Genomic DNA, 21085 nt, shown 5'->3' with positions numbered 1-21085 from the left:
AGTGGGATTAAAATACAATTATATTTTCCTATGTGTTGCTACAGTTTAATGCACCATAGTTGCCATTCAAATGATTGTGGTTTCTTTTATTGCAGTTCCACCCTCAATATGATAACTAGGGAAAGAAATACATTATATAAACAGGTAATTTAATTAAAGATTTAAAGGTCATCTTTGCATGCACTGATCTGTTTGGAGAGTCCTGTACTTTTGCAAGGCCAACTAGCAAGCCTACAAAAAAAATCCTGTCTAATCTCTAATGTAAAACTTTTTATTTGGAATGCTATACATATAAAACTGCATTACATATGTAATATTTTGCGTGTGTGGTGTATGTGTTTACAGCCACACAGAAGCTGAAACCACTATGACTTTCACTTACTGTGCTAGTTTATATTATTGTCCTCAAAATGGAAACGCAAACAAAAAAAATGACTACATTATTCCACGTGTCGAAACTAACATCGAGTTCTTTCTGCAGGCCCATCCTGCTTCCGGACAGTTTCCGCGATGTGATTGGACGGCTGAACCGAGGACCGCTGTCCCCCTGAACCGGGGTTTCTGATTGGTGGACGACGCTGCCACACTCGGCGATCTGGCTCCGCCTACTCGCTGTGTGACAGTTTGCCCAAAGATGCGCTGGTCCGGGTGACGTCACCAGATCCGTCCCAACCCGGAAGTGTGGGTGTTTGTTGTTATCCCGTGGGTCGGTGTGTTCCGTCCCGCGTCTTTAAAGTTGACAATGTTTGGTGTATAGTGTCAAATGACTAGTGAGCACAATGCCAGCCGAAGGAGAAAGCATGGAGAACATCCGACCGTAGCAAATTGTTAAAAATAAACTTTCTAAATGTACTTTTAATTCATTTATTTTTATTTGTTTAATTATTACTCGTAACGTATTGCACAAGATGAGGGGAGTGGGACAGTTTTTGGTCTGGCTGCTGCTGGTGTTGGGGGGAGACATTCTGCAGGTAAGGAACAGCGTGTTCATTTTATTACAAATTAATGACAGCGCTTCATTTCAATGACACAAGACACCCAGAGCTGGCGTGGGTCTGTGTTCAGGGTGTTGTTTGGGGGGAGAGGGGTGTATACCCGTCTATTTTTGACGTGGAGAGAGAGTGTGTGTTCCGGAGTGATTTATTCAAACCCAGTTCTCTGCCAGCCTTATGCCAGAGAAGTTCACTGATTAAACAGCCCCCAGAAACGTGGTCTCCCTATCACACTGTAATACACTGACGTGAAGTAGAGATCGCAAACGTGAGCGTGGTCATTGTTTCCCAATGGCAGAACAAAACTGTGCGTAAAATGTAATATTACTCTCTCCGATTATTATAACTCGATATTAAGTGTCGTGCGGATCGTTTTCACTAATGCAATTTCAGTTGTTAATCGATACATGTCAACAATGCGATTTGCCAATGCTTTTATTTTGATTTTTTCCTTCTTAGCAAATGTGGTAAATCCTTTACTTTCACCAACAATGCTTTTTACCAACCGAACTGTCTTGAAGTTCATGACTTCATGTAACCCAGATAATTTGAAACCACCTCCTCTGCAAAAGCTATTTATTACTTGGATGTATTCCACAGTAACACAGCTACTGTCCTGCCATGAAGTGAACTAAGCAACTGTTACTGTTCTCCACTTAATTCACATTTCATTTTGTGTTATTTTTCAAACTTTCCCTGAATATTTTTTTAAATGGAATTCTTCTTGTTTCAAAACAAGTCCTTTTTTAATGTTAGCAAGATGTATCCGCTTGTGTATGAATATATTTGTACATCTTTATATATGGTGACACAGCCTTAACCCTAAACTTAATCCTAACCCCAACTCCCACTGTAACTCTTCATTTAATTAGATGAAATTATAGAAACTCTCAACGTATTCTGCATAGGGCCTGCAAGGGTCACAACTGGGACTCCATTCAAGTGTGGTATGTCTTAGAGAAATTATGCATTTTTAAAGAAGGACCATTCTTAAAAAAATACTTTTAATCCTGCTGTTCTGAAAATAGAAGCAAAGTAATCTTTAAATCTTTAAATTGTGTGAAAGTATATTTCCCATGAGTCAAGCTAAAAAATAAGATTCTTTTATTTCTACATTTTTGTTCTTCTACACGTGTGTCCCTCCATAAATTAATCTACTGAGTTGATTTGCTTAAGTCGGCGTGGAGTCTGTGGTGTGCAGGGCCTCGCAGGTGTGTTACTGCGGGGCTGGGGATGTGGCTCCTGCGCTAGGCCTCTGTCAGGCCTGGCCGAGTTGCTGGCCTTTGCAGTTACACTATTGTGGTGCACGTTTGTGCCAGCCTCTATCAATAGGAGGGGATGCTGGAATGCAGGGACCCGGGTGACTTGTAATAATACAGGGCATTGTGTGTGGGAGTGTTTGAATGTATTTTAATGAATCATGCTAATGAGCAATGCTCACCACCCCCAGGGTCACACTGTGAAGCACTTATTAGTAAAGAGGCCAAAGACAACAATCACAGTTCCATCAAGGAGGGAGGGAGGGAGAGAGAGGAGAGAGACAGAGAGTGTGAGTGAGTGAGTGAGTGTGTGTGCTCAGCATATCACCTGCACCCATGCTGACAGTGCCTAGGTGGACATGTGGAGAGTACTGCAATTCTAAAGACTATCCAAGCGGTTATTTAGGCATTGCCAGTGGTGAAAAAGAGATCAAATAGCTTGCAATAGCTATGGGAAATAAGTGACACGTAGTCCCCCCTTCATAAAGTTTCATTGCTTCACTGTTTCAGCTTTCCAAACTCTACTTCAAGGTGGGTTTTGTGCCAGACAGCTGTAGCAAGGTTCTTTCAAAGCAGAAATTATGTAATCCTAATTTTAAACTGACCAGCTGCAGGTCAGTTATGGACCAACTTATACGTGTTGTAACCTGACACCTTTATTATACCCAGGAGTGCTCCCTGGGAAATAATTATCCATCTTATTGTGTACACTGATACAAATAGATTGAAATGCTTTCATTACTGATGTTACTTTATCACCAAGATTAAAATCCCAAGGATCAAATTGTTAATTATAGACTAAACGGAAATGTAGAAACCCAACCATTTCTGTTAGTCAAGTTCACAAATACTCCTAGCTTTGATATAATTCTAAACAGAGATTTATTTCAACATACCCAAGCTAACCCAGCCATGACAATACACCGCAACAAATTTGGTTTGAATCGAGTGATTATTATAAAATGCAAAATTATCCAGTTCTCTCATTAAAACCACAGCTTTTATTGAGCAGTTTACAAGACGGGACATCATGTTTTCATGTTCTTTCATCTCAAAATTATTTTCTCATTCAAATAAAATATGCAAATAAGTCACATATTTCCACCACATGAAAAGTATTGCTTTGCCATTTGTTCTGTAGGAAAACAGATAGACAGCTTCAGAATCTGCAGAGTCTGGTAGACTGACCTTTCTAAAGACCCTCAGCCATGGAAAGCAAATTAATGAAAGTGCAAAGATACCTGGTTAATTGAGAGATGCACACTGGAAAAGGTAGTGCTCTGGTCAATGAGCAAATCAACAGGGAAGTGAATCTCAATAGCACTGAATGTTGACATCAGACATCGGCTTAAGGGGTCTCCTTTAATGTTTCGCATTGAGTTTTTATTTATTTATGTATGTATTTAGCCTGCAATACTGATATGGTGTAGTTCGGTGTTTTGGCTGGCAAATCTTGCAGAACTGTTCTCAGTAAAATAAGCAATAGCCTGTGACTGGTGCCCTGGAAACGCAGTTAAAAATAAGACCACATTCCTGTTGGATCATTTCAGGTTTTATGAGCTGCAGGCACTTGAACACAGTTACACTGATGAAGCAAATAATTAATCAACTGATTAAGTGAAATAAATACATGAATGAAAGAAATAAAGCAGGCACATAGTTTTGAAATATTATGATCACCTGTCACAAGCCACTCACATGAGCTAACGCCTGTTAGTGGCTTATTTGTAAGTGTTTGTACAGCCTGTGCTGTTCGCTAAATGCAGCCAAAGCGCTGGTTGAGCTATAATCCTGTTTCGCCAAACCTCTGTAAGTAAATATGGGTGAGGCACAAGGAGCTGTATATCACAGACTTCACCTGGTGTGCTGTCTGAGCTGATCTCCTACATTTGGCACAGGCCCCTGCTCTGCCCTTCCCTCAAAGCCAAACACAGTATTAGTTTCAGCACCAGTGCAGACGTTAAGCTTTATGAGCTGGTGAGTAGCAGAGAATCAAAAAGGTTTTTTGACCTTTTGGTTTATTTGCTCATTTGTTCGGTTGTTGGGTTCGAGGGCTGAGATGGCCACATTTACGGCCTTGCAAAACTCTCACACAGCTCTAAATGAGTAGCTCCCTTGCCAGTGCGAAGACCAGAAGGTGTCAATACAACCATTCCAATAAAACTTAGCTGAAGAATGTTTAAATCAACAGATCAATGAATGGCTAATTATTGACATATAACGAACGTATCCTGTAATAACAAGGTGCTCATGTATGGCTATTCTACAATATTGTGAAAGTACAAGATTTATATTTATTTTTGCAAAAAGCCTACATGGGAATAAAAGCAGTGCATTGTCATTTGTCCTAATGAAATTAATACATTTGTTAATAAACAGAAGGTGAATATCCAGTGCCCCGAGTCCACATTCTGACCATATCTGCTTCTGTTGGCTCTTTAATGAAATAAATGAATAACTCAAAGCTCCTCCTGAAAATTATTATTCTGCATCCATGTTGTGCAGCTGTTTTGATACATGATTTTTTTAAATGTAGGTATAACTTTTGGTGTGCTGCTGTGTAGCCTTGAGGCTGTTTCAGACCCAGACAGAGATTTTAAACACTGCATGCTGAATCAAATACCAAACAACTGATTTATGGGAATTACAATAAAATAAAATAAAAAAAAGATTGGCATCATTGGAGTCAACCCCAGAACGACACGCATAGTTTTGGGTTTAGGGGAATATAGTAGATTTGTATTGTTTTTTTCCCCCTCAACGAGATCATTGCAGATAGACACAAACTTAATTGACCTTATGAGGGGCAACAGCACACAAAATGCTTTCATTTGCAATTTTGCATATTAGAGTGTTGAAATCTCTAGTGATTCGTCTGCTTCCCGCCTTGGAAGTGGTTGGGGAATGGCTACAATTGTCCCTTGTTCTTAGTGGGGGCTGCTCTGTAAGGAGCCTACAATTTTTGATGTTGGCACTTCTGCAGGTTCAGTTTCACTAGAGGGGGTTGACTCAGATCTCCTCAGGTTATTCACTCAACACCTGGGCTTTGGGATTCTGCCGTGCCTTTCCGGCCTTCCCCGGAGATGTCAGTCTTGTCATCGGCAGGGAAAGGGCTTTGTGGCATTCCTGTAGAATGTGGCGCTGAGATCTGGAGCAGTGTTGTCTGTGCTGACTGCCATGGCCAAAGATGTCCGCTGGCCATCTGCTGAGCTGCTGACCAAGTATGGGAGCAGTGCTCAGCCATGGCAGGGAAGCAGCTGAGCAGGGGAAGGGCGTCTGAGTGCCCGAGGTGGTAAGGGTGTGGGGGGTAAACGCAGTAATTTATAAATTCCCTGTGACTGTTGTCCTAGAGAGCTTACAGAGAACTGATATTTTAAACGATTTTAATCATAAGTATTAAAATTGGAATTGTTTTTAATTTTGTAAAATGTGAAATACTTTAACCAAATAAACAGTATTTTACTAGAGAGCTTACAGCTCGACATGTAAAGCATGTAGGTCAGTAACAGCAGAATGCACTTGTCTAAGCAGCTCCCCTGGTGTCAGACAATGCAGTCACTGACTGGAGAATGGTGGAAGGCTGTTTTTTCATGTGGCTAACTTAGTCTTCCTGTTTTTTCTGAGTATAGTGTAGCATAGTAATGTAGTGTAGGTTACTTAGAAGTGTCTGTGGTGTGAGAGAGAGGGAGAGTGAATGAGAGAGTGTGTGCGTGTATGTATATATGTATACGTGTGTGTGTGTGTATATAAATATATATATATATATATATATATATATATATATATATATATATATATATATATATATATATATATATATATATATATATATAATATATACACTCACCTAAAGGATTATTAGGAACACCTGTTCAATTTCTCATTAATGCAATTATCTAACCAACCAATCACATGGCAGTTGCTTCAATGCATTTAGGGGTGTGGTCCTGGTCAAGACAATCTCCTGAACTCCAAACTGAATGTCTGAATGGGAAAGAAAGGTGATTTAAGCAATTTTGAGCGTGGCATGGTTGTTGGTGCCAGACGGGCCGGTCTGAGTATTTCACAATCTGCTCAGTTACTGGGATTTTCATGCACAACCATTTCTAGGGTTTACAAAGAATGGTGTGAAAAGGGAAAAACATCCAGTGTGCGGCAGTCCTGTGGGCGAAAATGCCTTGTTGATGCTAGAGGTCAGAGGAGAATGGGCCGACTGATTCAAGCTGATAGAAGAGCAACTTTGACTGAAATAACCACTCGTTACAACCGAGGTATGCAGCAAAGCATTTGTGAAGCCACAACACGTACAACCTTGAGGCGGATGGGCTACAACAGCAGAAGACCCCACCGGGTACCACTCATCTCCACTACAAATAGGAAAAAGAGGCTACAATTTGCACAAGCTCACCAAAATTGGACAGTTGAAGACTGGAAAAATGTTGCCTGGTCTGATGAGTCTGTTTCTGTTGAGACATTCAGATGGTAGAGTCAGAATTTGGCGTAAACAGAATGAGAACATGGATCCATCATGCCTTGTTACCACTGTGCAGGCTGGTGGTGGTGGTGTAATGGTGTGGGGGATGTTTTCTTGGCACACTTTAGGCCCCTTAGTGCCAATTGGGCATCGTTTAAATGCCACGGCCTACCTGAGCATTGTTTCTGACCATGTCCATCCCTTTATGACCACCATGTACCCATCCTCTGATGGCTACTTCCAGCAGGATAATGCACCATGTCACAAAGGTCGAATCATTTCAAATTGGTTTCTTGAACATGACAATGAGTTCACTGTACTAAACTGGCCCCCACAGTCACCAGATCTCAACCCAATAGAACATCTTTGGGATGTGGTGGAACGGGAGCTTCGTGCCCTGGATGTGCATCCCACAAATCTCCATCAACTCTAAGATGCTGTCCTATCAATATGGGCCAACATTTCTAAAGAATGCTTTCAGCACCTTGTTGAATCAATGCCACGTAGAATTAAGGCAGTTCTGAAGGCGAAAGGGGGTCAAACACAGTATTAGTATGGTGTTCCTAATAATCCTTTAGGTGAGTGTGTATATATATATATATATATAAGTGAGAGAGAGTGCATTTGTGTTTGTGTGACTAAACACAACGTTGAGTCAGTTCCTGGCCCGGGGGGGGCGAGGGAGAGACGGAGGGGAGGGAGGGATCTGTGCTCTCTGTTCCAGGATATCCTGTTAAAGAAAGCAGTCAGACCAGCTGCCATTGCACACAGCACAGCTCAAACACAGTGTGCACTACGGATTATACTGGTAACACTGCACTATACAATAAAGAATGGCCCACACTGACTGCACGGCACAGCACAGTACAGACTAGACTAAACTGACAATACTGCACATTACACACTGGATTATTCTGAGAATACTGCACATCGCAGACCACACTATATACATAATATGGATAATACTGCACATTACAGACCATACTATAGGGATAATACTGCACACTGCATGGAAGAACATTAGAAACTGCACAGTACTGACAGCCCTATACAGTACAGACTGGACCATAATGCACAATATAGACTGCATTAAAACTTTCACAGCAAAGACTTGCGTTTTACCAAAATATCTGATACTATCTTGCATCTTGTGTTTGTACCACATTTTTCACACTGACATTTGAGAAGTTTCCCCCAGCCTGTAGCTCTGTTATTAATCAGCCTGTCCTTGGCAGCTTGCACCCCCTATTTTACATCCATCTTATTTTCCGTTTTTAAAAAGACAAATAAAATATTTGATTTGCACATTCCAATAAATGGTTTAATGTTACCGAAACATCCAGTGAAATCTCTTTACAGTACACAGGAATACATTTACGCAGTGTGGGCATCAGATTTGTATGGTTGTGAATGAAAACAATACCAGGACAAACTACAGGTTATTGAAACTGTGAAAGCAACCTCAAAGCTGCTGTTTGTTTGATTCTGTTATACAATTGGCAGTGTGTTTGTCAAGGGTTTCTGAGTGTTTGATCTAGAACTCACTCTTCTTGTTTATACCCCCCCCCTCCAACCTCTCAGACAAACAGAGCTGTGTAGCAGGATGTGCTGACCTACACTTTAAAACTGTATTTATTTTTCAGAATGTAAACAGGGCTAAGATGTCGATTCTGAACAGTCACTGTGAAACCACATCACAGAGTGACTATAATATAACCACAAAATAAACAGCTTATCTCTCTCTCTATCCATCTTCCCCTTTTTCTTTCTAATCTAAACACACTTAATCTCACCAACTCTCCTCTCTCAATCCCCCTTTCTATGGGCCAATCTTTTCACTCTCTTCTCCCTTTCCCTCCCTCTCTCTCTCTCTCTCTCTTTTACCCCTTCCACTCTCATCTTCTTTCACTACCTCTGTCTCTGCAGTGTGAGACCGGCAGCTCGGTGACCCTCCCAGAGACGCTGCTGTTTGTCTCTACACTGGATGGCAATCTGCATGCAGTCAGCAAGCAGACTGGAGACATCAAGTGGACCCTGAAGGAAGGTGAGTCCACAGTGATCGCCCAGCTCCTCCTGGCCGATCCCACAGTACCCCCTGGAGCTGCCACACGTCCTCTAAACCTGCTCTGCTTCTCTTTCAGATCCCATCATCCAGGTTCCAGTGTATTTGGCTGAGTATGTTATTATATGACTATTATTAATGCTCTTAATAGTAGTAGTAGCAGCAGTAGTTGTGATGTTTATAGTAGAAGTAGTAGCTGTACATTTTCTACTCTCTATATTTTCTGTTCGGTGATGGCAGGACTCCTGATCCTGGCACACTGTCTTTCCTCTTGCAGACCCGGCTTTCTCCCGGACCCCAATGACGGCAGCCTATACGTGCTCGGGGGCAAGAACAAGGAGGGGCTGATGGTGAGAGGGGCACTGGGTCACACTGACGCTGGGCCAACCACACCCCTGTAATCTGTCCCATACTGTCCCATGATTTCCCACAATGTACTACTCTATTCCACACTGTCCCACACTGTCCCTCACTCTCCCACAATGTACTACACTATTCCACACTGTCCCACACAGTCCCTCGCTTTCCAACACTGTACTACACTGTCCCACACTGTCTGACAGCAGCCGCCCCAGGGCTCCTCTATCAGAAGGCGAGTAAAACTTGTCCAGGTGTCTGTTAATGGACACTGCAGGATAATGACAAAACAAGGAAGGAGAAAATGATTATTATTCATATTAGCAATACACAGAGTGTTGATGCTTTTGTGCATTTTACTGAAAAGTCAAAAAACTAAACTAAACACCCAGTTAAGAAATGTAAAACATTAAAAATGAAAACAATACACAGAAACTATATTGGGATGTCTGGTGTGCTCTTACTACTCAAGGAGAACAGGGAGAGCTCCTGGTGGAGAGAAGAGGTATTACATAAAAGCCACTGATGTGTGTACCTACAGATAAAACCCTAACATAACAAGTCGCTTTGGATAAAGGTGTTTGCTAAATTGTTGTTAATAATAATATGTGCTGTCTCTCCATGCAGAAGCTGCCCTTCACTATCCCAGAACTGGTCCAGTCCTCCCCCTGCCGAAGCTCTGATGGCGTTCTTTACACTGGTGTGTGCCGATCAGTTCTGTTATTAAGCCCTGGATCAGATAATTCCTGTCTAATTCACATTTCTATGTATATTTTCACTTAACTGACCTTGGTAGCTCATTTGTTCTAGGATGTATGATTATTGTATTTGGTATTGATTGTATTTACTCCACTTTAAAAATACATGCTTTAAAAATGTTTGTAGTGAAAACTGTAAGCTGCCCTGGGTAAGGGTGCCTGCTGAGAAATAAGTAATAGTAATGATACTAATACTTCCCCCTGAAAACATTGTGTATCAACACTGAGGTACCAGATAACTTGCATTTTTCGCCCTTTTTTTACATGCTGGATCCTGTCTCGTAAAATCTGAAATGTTTTAAAAGAGATGGGACATTAGTGTTAGTATTTCAGCATCCATCTGGTGTCGGTGTCCAGAGGGTGATTGTGCCGTGTGTCTCCAGGCAAGAAGCAGGACGCCTGGTTCGTGGTGGACCCCCAGACCGGCGAGAAACAGACCAGCCTGACCACTGGCTCCTCTGACTCCATCTGCCCCTCCGCCCCGCTGCTCTACATTGGCCGCACAGGTCAGCTCCCAGCATGCCCCTCTGCAGCCTGGACCAGTCTCTTTTCTGTTTGATTTTCACAAGCCTGATTAGGGGGAGACTTAGACTCTAAGACAGGGCAGAAGAAGAATCACAGTACGTGATTCTTTCTACTTAACTTGGTGTGAAGCAGGTTTTGTATGTGTGTACATGTGTGCTCAGAGTCCGTCAGGAAAGGGGGGATCTGTTAGTGAAGCCTTTGCTGATGGTCTCTGTTTTCATGTGGGTTTCAGAATACATGATCACCATGTACGACACGAAGACCCGCGAGCTGCGCTGGAACGCCACCTACAACTCCTACTCCGCTCCCCTGTATGACGAGAAATACGACTACAGTGCGTACTCTCTCTGTATCCCCAGGGCCCGTGCCTGTGTCTCGGCCGAGCTGTGGTCCCACTCAGACAGGGTTCTTGCTTGTTCTTTTTCTGGGGTAGTTCATCTGTACATCTCTTCAGCCTGCATTTTACAATTCATCTGAAAGGGGAGAAAGGTGTAGCTTAACTCGCCTTACCTTTTTAGGAATCTGCAAGTTGTTCATCATATCTGGTCAGTGCACCTCGGGAAGGTCTAATGCCTTGCTTTGCTACGCCCCTTGGGGAAGCACAGTAACAGTTGGCAGAAAAAAGCCAAGATTCAATTGGTAATTAAAAACATACATAGTCACACCAACATATCTAATCTCGCACCATATTCGTAATTCCACACCATATTCTTTTTCATATATACACATTGGATGAAAATAGTGAGGTTTTAACTCTCATCCTTTCTGATGCAATATGAGCAGAAATGGAGCACAACAGCTGGTGCAGCCCTGCTGTAACCCTCCCCCAACTTGTCTTGCGCTCTGTCTCTCCCCAGAGATGGCTCACTTTGCGTCCAGTGGGGACGGGCTGGTGGTGACGGTGGACCGGGACTCTGGAGACGTGCTGTGGATGCAGAACTACGGTTCCCCCGTGGTGGGAATGTACCTGTGGATCCAGGACAGCCTGCGCAGGGTCCCCCACCTCAACCTGGCCATGGAGACCCTGCGCTATCTTACCTTCACCTCCCAGCACATCCACACCATGAAGTGGAGCTACCAGTTCGTCAAGGAGCAGGCCAGCACGAAGACCCAACTCCTGTAAGAGAACACGGAGAGAGAATGATAATTGCTTTGGCAACACTGCAGACCTGTTTGTCATGCCAATAAAGCACCCTTGAATTGAATTGAATTGAATTAAATTGAATTGAGAGAGAGGGAGAAGGTAGGATAAAAGAGAGGATGACAGAGGGCAAATGTCTTGTGGAATGAAAGAGGGAAGAAAGAAGGAGAGTGTGGTTTGGAGAGAAAGTGAGCGAGAGGGAGAAGGGAGTGAGAGAGAGGGGGAGAAATAAGGCCTGCGTTTATCTAATGGGAGTCATTAGTACACAAACAGAGACTGAGGTAGGCAGGCAGACAGAAGACAAGTGAACCATCTCGCACAGGAGATTGGGCTCTCAGACCGACAGAGACCCTTCCATAAAGACCTTTGTGGTGCTTGTCTTCCTCAGACCTACTCTCTACGTTGGCAAGTTTGACTCCCACTTCTACGCTTCCACCTCGCTGGTCCACGAAGGCGTGGCAATCGTGGTAAGAACCTCTGTCTGGACCCCTGCACTGATGTACATTCCAGGATCAGTGGTGGTGGTTTCACTCCTTTGTGATGTGTTCCTGCTACTAAAGTGAAACATTTAAATTATTTATTTACACATTCTAAGAAAGTATTAAAGAGATGCATGACTAAATAAATTTAGCTGCTGCCGCTTAATCAACGCACCACATTACATTAATAGATTGACTTGATTGAGATGATTAAAGGACTTGGAAGACTATTAATCAATAAGTGGTTTAAATAAGCAGACTACATAGCCACCCTGCACTGGGAGGAATGAAGTGCAGCCTAAGATAGTTGGTCGTGTGAAATGTAGGGCCCTTTTTATAGTCAACGATGATGCCTGATGAAACCATGATAAAGCAAAGAACAAAACTGATGAAACTACTGGAAATGTACAAAATAAGGTGCAGATTTACTGTGGTAAACTTGCACAATGGATGTGAATGAATAACATTGTCTCTTAGTGAATGCTGGTGTAGCTGACTGAGTGACGGAGTTTCTCTCTTGCAGCCACGGGGGATCACACTTGCACGGATCGAGGGGCCGGTGACAGAAGATGTGACGGTGCGAGAGAGAGGCGAATGCGAGATCACACCCAGCACTGATGTGAAGTACCCGCCGGGCCACACTCTTAACAACCACTGGCTGCTCATAGGTATATCACACACACACATAAAATATGCACACATGCAGATGCTGACAGTAGGCTGCAGAAATATTCAAATACTTAATACACAGTAACTGGTTTAAGCCACATAAATGCAATTGTACATTCAGTTTTATTTGCAGAAGTCAATACACACTTTATAAGAATGTTGATATTGGAGATCAGAGGGGGGGAAAAAACTGACACAATGTTCAAATGTATTCATAAATTCAGATACAGCTTTTTGACAGGTACATTAAGTGATTCCCAATAATGATAGTCTTAGTTGTTTATGGTTTAATTTATTTTTACAACAAATACTGAATGTACACCTTTTCTCCTAAAACCAGAGCTTTCAGTTACATCGTATCTACCTAGAGCATCAATAAGACACCATTGCACATGCACTGACACATACACGCACACAGATACAGACCTGTAAAACCCCTGCACACTGTTTATGTACAATCAACAATAAAGGCTCACAGTGCACAGTGGGTTGATTTCGAAATATGATATGTGTAACTTGGTCTAAAGGGACACAATTATTCACTTGCTGTCAGAGCTCTGCAAATGTTTCTCTACAATGGTAATGAGGCGTGGCAGAAATGCACTCATTGTTGGCCAATCAAGAGGCCACAATCGTGAGGGCAGCAGAGTGGCTAGTTATATATAAACTTCTGGGAATTCAAGACTAAATATTGGTTTACCTCTATTTGTCACCCTTTGACTGATGCTTAGGCATGGCTCCCAAAACACTACTTCATCTTGAGATTAATAGTTAAGAGTCATACTAATCAGTTATACAGTAAAGTGTACTGTGTGTCCGTCTGCGTTACAGGTCACCATGAGCTGCCTCCCACTGCCCACACCACCATGCTGCGAGCCTTCCCAGAGAGTCTGCAGCGATCCGGAGAGGCGGTCATCCCTCCCCGGCCAACCCCTCACTCACCGTACCATCATGTGAGTGCCCTCCCCCTCCGCCTCCCATCTCTCCTGGCACTGACCCTCACTGGCCACTGCACCACAAGAGAAAGCTCCACTACTGTTCATGTATGGGTCATTTAGGAACAGTGCTACATAACTGATCAGTGTTGGGCAATGTGTTCACAATGATAAGTACCTGTGCTTACACTTTCTCTCGCTTAGTTCTTGCCAGTAAACCAGCACAGGGAGTCCTTCTCTACAGACTCTGATGGCCAGCCTGCTCCGCCCCCCACCCTGACGGCCGTGCTGCCGGAGTCCCTGTCCCAGAACCCCCTCACCCTGGCCGCCCTCACGCTGCTGCTGGCCGGCTGGTTGGCCTTCGCTCTCACCTACCCCCGTGTGAGTCTGCAGGGAGGGTGTGGAACATTGAGTCAGTATGTGTCTGTGGGTGTGGGTGTGTTTGATATGCAGTCTCTCTGTACCAGTGCCTCACTCTCTCCCCCCAGCGGATGGCCCAGCAGGAGAAGGTCCACAGGCAGCAGCTCGAGGAGGCTCTGGAGTCGAGGCTGCAGAGGCTTCAGTCCCAGCAGAGCCCCAGCCCCACCACGGACATAGCACCCCTTCCCAGCCCCCACAGCAGGACCAGCAGCAGTGATTCCAGCAGGATCAGTATCTCCAACGGCTCTGGTCCCCCTGGTTCCCTGCACACTGTCGAGCCTCCCCCAGCCCAAGGTGCGAGACGTCGAGAGTGAGAGAGTGAGAGTGTGAGAGTGAGAGAGTGTGAGTGTGTTGCTGAAGGATTTCAGAATTTCCTGCAGCAGTCTATGGAGTCGGCTTGAACCACATGGCTAGGTAGTTAGATCCATACCCACCCCAACTAGGAAGAAGGGGCTCCTAGCTTTGAGTCAATGCACCTATTTCCTTTGTTCATTCTGAATTTGTCCCAGAGTTGTTCAATATCCCAGGTAACTTTCAGCACACCAATTACTTCAGTAGAATACCCTTTCATTGCTTACCAGGAAAAAACATTTTTGTTTGTTTTAATATTTTCTCTCTCCTAACTTGTCTAACTCTTAACCCTTACAATTGTTTTCTGTCTTGTACATCACAAGAGTAGGTTTACCCCCTTGTTTTGGAATGACTCATAAATGCAACCCCAACTATCATTTCATTTATTGTAGTATATTATTCAGTATTTTCCACAACACAGAGCACCGGGAAGAAAAGCAGTAATTGTTATCTAAGGGTTATTATTAAGGTGCATCATCATAAAAGGATCGTTGTAAACTAAGAAGATTTTTGATTCCCAAAAGAACAACAGCGCCTGTAAAGACCTGAAAAGATACTACAAGGAAGTGTGTGTGTCTGTTGCAGACTGGGAGGGGGAGGAGGTGGTGGTGGGGAAGATCTCGTTCAGCCCAGGCGAGGTGCTGGGCCACGGGGCCGAGGGGACCTTCGTTTTCAGGTGAGTCTACACCAGTCTGCGTCTCACTGAGAGTGTTAATGCTGGAGTGGGTGGAAGAGTTGGCCGTGTTCAATGTTCAGTTAAGCAGTGGTCTTCAGCTTTGGTCCAATGTGCCCTATACCTTCACATTCCTCTCTGCTAGAGTGAAAGTGCCTTTAACATGTGGCTGTTTTTGTTTTGTTGCTTAAGTGTGAGAAATTGATGCGTTTCCAATTAAGCAATTTGCCTGCTTTCAATGATCAGATGGCTCTTTATATGTGTTGCCCCAAGTCTGAATTACTCCTGATAATGGTGAACATTGATTTATTCTTTTGGCACCTGTTTTTTTTAAAGGACAAATTAGACTTGTCCGAAATGAGAGGGATTTTTTTTTTCTTTTTTTTGCAGTGTGCCACCTTGTTCTATTTAATTGTATTGATCTTTGGGGGACCCGGCACCATTTTGTTTTTCTGGCCGAGTTCATGTAGTTGTGTGGACTTTGTTAATGTAACACTGTCTGGGGTATCTCCCACAGGGGCCTGTTCGATGGGCGGCGGGTGGCGGTGAAGCGAGTGCTGCCTGAGTGTTTCGACTTTGCTGAGCGGGAGGTGCAGCTGCTGCGCGAGTCGGACGAGCACCCCAACGTCATCCGCTACTTCTGCACTGAGCGTGACCGTCAGTTTCATTACATCGCCATCGAGCTGTGCGCCGCCACCCTGCAGGAGGTGAGCTAGGCTGGCTGCCCAATAGGGCCTCTCCCCCCCCCCCACCCCCACCCCCGCTTGTGTCCTCCAAGTTTACCGCACTGATGCTATCTTCAAGCACATCCTATATTTCGTGTGTGTTAGATGTCATAGGTTTATAAATCTGTTAGGTTGTAGTGTCAGTGGTTATTCAGCCAAGATAAACTAGCAACTTAAATCTGCTTTAAAATGTGATTGGTTGCAGTATGTGGAAGACCCCCAGTGCCCCCAGGCTGGGCTGGACCCTGTCAGCCTCCTGCAGCAGACCATGTGTGGCCTGAGCCACCTTCATTCCCTCAACATCGGTGAGCCTGTCCCCCCCAGACACTGTGCTGCAACACAAGCTTGCCTGTGTGTGGGTGTTAGGGTGTATCAGTGCGTCTGTGTGTTTCTATTTGTGTGTGTGTGTGTGTGTGTGTGAGAGTGTGTACATTTGTGTAGTTGTGCTGATCAGCCTAGCAGTGCCAGTGCCTCCTTTCCCTGTCCTCAGTAGTGCGTCTCTGCGTTTCCTCCCCAGTGCACCGGGACCTGAAGCCACGGAACATCCTGCTGTCCCTGCCTGGGCCACTGGCCAGGGTGCGTGCCGTGATCTCGGATTTCGGGCTGTGCAAGAAGCTGCCTGCCGGACGCCACAGCTTTAGCCTGCGCTCGGGCATCCCCGGCACCGAGGGCTGGATCGCCCCTGAGGTTCTTCTAGACCCACCCCGCGATAACCCCGTGAGTCCGAGCTGCTCGGTGCGACAGGCATGCAAGACACAGACAGATAGGCATCGGAGCATGGGCATGTAGAAAGACCGATGGATGGACAAACAGCAGACAAATGCACAAAAGCACACTGACAGACAGACAGACAGAGAGACAGCTGGAGGACTAAAAATAAAATAAAACAATTATTAATGTAATTGAAAAGCTCAAAGGAAAGGGACCTTCATCAGCACTACATGAAGTGGAGGAATTGTAACATGGTGTGTTCAGGAAATCTGCAGTTTGGCACATGTAGTTCAGGAGCAGTGATGCTGTTGTATGAAAAACCCTGATATTTTATAGACCGTGCCACACCGCCCTATCTGAATGTCATCTGTGTGTCCCTGTGCAGACCAGCGCGGTTGACATCTTCTCGGCCGGCTGTGTGTTCTACTACGTGGTCTCCAGGGGGCAGCACCCGTTTGGGGACACCCTGCGACGGCAATCAAACATCCTGGCTGGAGCATATGAACTGGACTGCTTCATGGACGATATTCATGGTAAGATTTGTGGGAGGTGAGCATTGCTTGTACTCTGTTTGAGCTGTGTGTGTGTTTCTTAGTGTTGCCGTGTGAGAGCAGTGCGTGTCCATGTCCGTCAGTGTATGGGTGTGTGTCTAACAGTGTGTAAGTGAACAAGCTCTTTCTCTGTCAGACGATGTGATTGCCAAGGACCTGATTGAGCAGATGATCAGCTCAGACCCCCAGGCCCGCCCCTCCACGGCCTGTGTGCTCAAACACCCCTTCTTCTGGACCCGGGAGAAACAGCTGCAGTTCTTCCAGGTCAGTCCCACTGTGCCACTGCAGACACTCTCGCTCACACGGCGGGAGGCAGCTGGCCAGCAGGAGGCCACCATAATGACGGAGTGAAAAACCAGAAAGGCACTGACAAATTAAGTTTGTTTTGCTAACACAGACCTTGCTGAAGTGAGTGCAGGGCAATGCTTAGAACACTATTAGCAGCAGGTACTCTAGTCTGTAGTGAAGGAATCTAACTTTTGTATGAGCTAAGATATTAATGATGCACTCCCTTCATATTTATGTATTTTTTAAAATAAACTTGTCCCTTGTGTCCCTAGGGGCTGTTAATGGATTTCCTGTGGCAGGGGGTTTCTAGGTTTCTGATGTGGGGGGCAAAGGGGAAGCGGGAGAAGTGCCTCCTGCCACATTGTCTTGTTAGAATTTCAGCTTTACATATTTAACGATTTCTGTTTCATGTTTTCTGCAGTAGCAGAATGTTTTGACACCCCACCATTTCTGTGTGTGTCTTTGTGTGCGTGTGCATATACATGTGTGTATGCACATGCTTTGCAGGATGTGAGTGACCGGATCGAGAAGGAGCCAGCTGACAGCCCCATCGTGGTGCGGCTGGAGGCGGGAGGCAGGACTGTAGTCAGGACCAACTGGCGGATGCACATCTCTGTCCCTCTGCAGACAGGTCAGTTTTTCCAAGGGGATGGGGGGGGGATTCGGGTTTGTCAGGCAGTAAAATAATACTCTGAGACAACTGACAGAGATACAGTGTGCAAGTGCCCTGACAGCACTATTTTTCCCTACCCTCAGACTTGAGAAAGTTCCGCACCTACAAAGGAAACTCGGTCCGGGATCTGCTCCGTGCCATGAGGAATAAGGTGCGTGAGCTGAAGGAACGTGGGGGTGGCGCTATAGAAGGGTGCTGTATAAAGAGGGATGACTGAGGCTTGTGTGGGAAGTGTGTTCCTCTGTTGGAAGCCACATTGCATAACTATCCCCCTCCCACCATTCTCTCCTGCAGAAGCACCACTACCACGAGCTGCCCAGCGAGGTGCAGGAGACGCTGGGCGAGGTGCCCGAGGGCTTCGTACACTACTTCACTTCCCGCTTCCCCCGCCTGCTGATGCACACGCACGGCGCCCTGCAGCTCTGTGCCCCCGAGCGCCCCTTCCACCCCTACTACCCTGCCCCCATTCCGCGCTGAGAGAGAGGCGCACCCCATAAGCTAAAGAGCAAGGCGGACAGTTCGTGAGCGATCTTAAGAGGCACAGAGTTGAGGAGGCCAGTGCTGGGAGACTCCCCATTCGCACTCGAGAGTCAGCCTGGACAGCACTCTCTCCCTCTCTCTCTCTACATGCACTCTCTCTCCTTTTTTAAGAGTACTTTCAGGCTCTCACACATGCTCACTCTTCAATTCACACTCGCCTGTGGAGCACTCTCTCAGACTCGCTGACTGCCATTAAACAGCCTCCAGACGGCCCAGACAGCCTGTTGCACTTTGACCTCTCGGAAAGAAAGGAAGCCTCTCGCAGTCTTGTCGGGTCTGTCCGTTTACTGTCGCACCCAGAATGGCTCCCCTCTTGTCCCCTTGCTCAGCCCCTATGATCAACCCCCAAGGCTGCCGCCACACCAATACTGCCTGAGAGGGGCCTTCAGAGCAGAGCGGGCTTTGGGAACAGATAGCCAGCAGCCTATGGTTGAGAACAGCTCACACACAAGAAGCAGGAAGAGTAGCAGAGGGTGTGAGAGAGAGAGAGAGAGAGAGAGAGTGAGTGTCCCCAGCATGTGGGGAAAAAAAAGGGGCTGCAGGGGGATCAAGAGCTTATGGGACTGTGGTGAAGGGGGATGCGGCGCATTTCTATTGAATAGGTCATTTCAAGACGTCAAGTCCGAAGTCTTTTAATTCCTAATTGATTTGTAACAGATGCAATTATTTTAAGTGATTTTTATTTTTTTATCAATTAGTTTTTCTATTTTCACACAGACAACTATATTCTCACTGCTACGGTTTCCACGGTTGTTGCTAGTGGTTTTAAAATGGTTTGAATGCACGGACACTGTAACAGTTTGTACACTGGATTGTATCTCAGGCTGAACAGGGATAAGCGGCTCCAGCGGATGAATGGCTTTCTGGCAGTGATTATTGCTGCAATCTGGAAGCTTCATGTGTTGGATTCAGTTTCAGCCATTTTATTTTTTTATCAGTCTCAAGAAGTTTGAAGATTTATTGAATTTGACCACCACTGTCAAGGTGATGGATCAATTCTTGTGTCCGATGACATGAAATCATTTTGAATGTTTTTATATTAATCTAAAACATATTTAATTATATTTATATTGCTGTATATTTGTCCTTGTAAAAAAATAAAATGTTTTTGTATATATATTAGTATTGGAGGATTTACAAAGAATCTTTCCCAAATATTGTAACAGTATGCAAGGAAATGTGGCAGGGCATCAAGATGACCACGATATTAACTTCTAAAGCTTGTGCTTAAATAAGTAACGGCAGGTCTGAATTTCCCCAATGTCTGCAAATCTTTGTGATCCCAGTTTACAGAAAGGCCTCAGCAGGGTCAAAACCAGATTTGCTGGCATCAGTGTGAAACAACCAGTCAAAAAGGGCCCATAATGAAGGGCTAGTGGGCACTCGATCAAGTGTAAATGGGGTTTCAGTGTTTATTCCAGTGCAGCACAGGTCTGGGCAAACAGCTGGTGAATCTTTAAACAAAGCAGTAACTGCATTTGTAACTGAAGTTTCTCTTGCTGCAAAAGATCCACCCCCCTCTTTAAATAGCATTTGTGTTATTGTGGATTGCACTGGGGACAGTTTTGTACTGAAGTTTTAAATAAATTGATATTTAAAAGTCTTTTAGGAGGTTGTCATGTTTTTTTTTTTTTTTTTAAGATGCCACAGGCTGCATATGAATGGGTATTTCAGTCGTGTCTGAAGAGACTAATTTAAACGGTATGGCTGGATTATAACAGCAGCATTGCATTCTCACTCTTTGTCCAGATGGGCTCACTGATTGTGTTGGGACTGTGTTGCTGTGCCAACTCATTGGACTTGGCACCCTCCATCTACCACAGTGGCAGAGTGTCTGAGATCCCCAGTTTTTTTTTTTTTTTTTTTTACATAACATAGGTTTGAATATTAGAAAAACAGAATGTGACAAAATGGTTATATTGTTCTAGATCAGAATTAATGGTTATGAGTTTAATGAGCTAGATTTCAAAACTTGAAATGGAAGATGGGTAGGAGCCAAAATGAAGAAATGCCTCAAGTTGTAGCTTTGTCAGGTGTACATACACTAATTTAATCATGACAAAGTAATTCAGTTTTAGTCTTTATAACCACATGCACTAGTGAGCAGTTCTGTTTGAGATTGTCTTCAGTTTAACAATGTGCTGGTCCAGTTCTGAGAAGACTACAGTGAACACCAACCACAACACAAACTCTACCATCAAGATGCCTTGGGCCTTACAGCAAGCCAGTGTGGATAAAACTGGTAAGGACTTAAATACAGCAGCGGTTATTCAAAACTATATATAAATGTAACCAAGCATAACATTTGGCAAGAAAATCTCATTAACAGCCTTTTTTTTTTTTAATTCAAAATTTCCTTAAGATTTTTCCATTATGGAGTACCTGTCCTTTACGGACATTCAGCATTTGGATGAGTCAGTGTACACTAAATATATTTAGTTACTTAAATTAAAAAATACAAACATTAATTGAAATGTGCTTCTGCATAAGTCTGTTGATGAG

At 44.4% G+C, this 21085-nt stretch overlaps 1 protein-coding gene across 1 annotated transcript; it reads left to right on the top strand.

Annotated features, from left to right (window-relative positions):
* The first annotated feature begins 502 nt into the window (after positions 1–502).
* Positions 503–20186, top strand: ern2 (endoplasmic reticulum to nucleus signaling 2). Its single transcript, XM_066690270.1, has 22 exons — positions 503–971; positions 8652–8769; positions 8867–8900; positions 9065–9137; positions 9772–9844; positions 10286–10408; positions 10660–10761; positions 11285–11546; positions 11957–12035; positions 12571–12715; positions 13548–13669; positions 13856–14032; positions 14140–14365; positions 15008–15098; positions 15613–15802; positions 16026–16125; positions 16338–16537; positions 16917–17064; positions 17219–17346; positions 17878–18001; positions 18127–18194; positions 18338–20186. Exons 1-22 carry the CDS (start codon positions 909–911, stop codon positions 18518–18520), a joined length of 2829 nt encoding a protein of 942 aa, XP_066546367.1. The 5' UTR covers positions 503–908; the 3' UTR covers positions 18521–20186.
* Positions 20187–21085: the final 899 nt, after the last annotated feature.

This window comes from Amia ocellicauda, chromosome 17 (assembly GCF_036373705.1).
Source record: "Amia ocellicauda isolate fAmiCal2 chromosome 17, fAmiCal2.hap1, whole genome shotgun sequence".
In the NCBI taxonomy this organism is placed as follows: Eukaryota; Metazoa; Chordata; class Actinopteri; order Amiiformes; family Amiidae; genus Amia; species Amia ocellicauda.
The sequence above is the reverse complement of the archived record's forward strand: the minus strand, read 5'-3'. Positions and strand labels throughout refer to the sequence as shown.

Bases quoted from the DNA above. Each gene is read 5' to 3' on its own strand.
- ern2 (XM_066690270.1), top strand. From the start codon at position 909: ATGAGGGGAGTGGGACAGTTTTTGGTCTGGCTGCTGCTGGTGTTGGGG. The intron at 15,099-15,612 runs GTGAGTCTACAC...TATCTCCCACAG, and splicing joins GAGGGGACCTTCGTTTTCAG to GGGCCTGTTCGATGGGCGGC. The intron at 18,002-18,126 runs GTCAGTTTTTCC...CCCTACCCTCAG, and splicing joins CTCTGTCCCTCTGCAGACAG to ACTTGAGAAAGTTCCGCACC.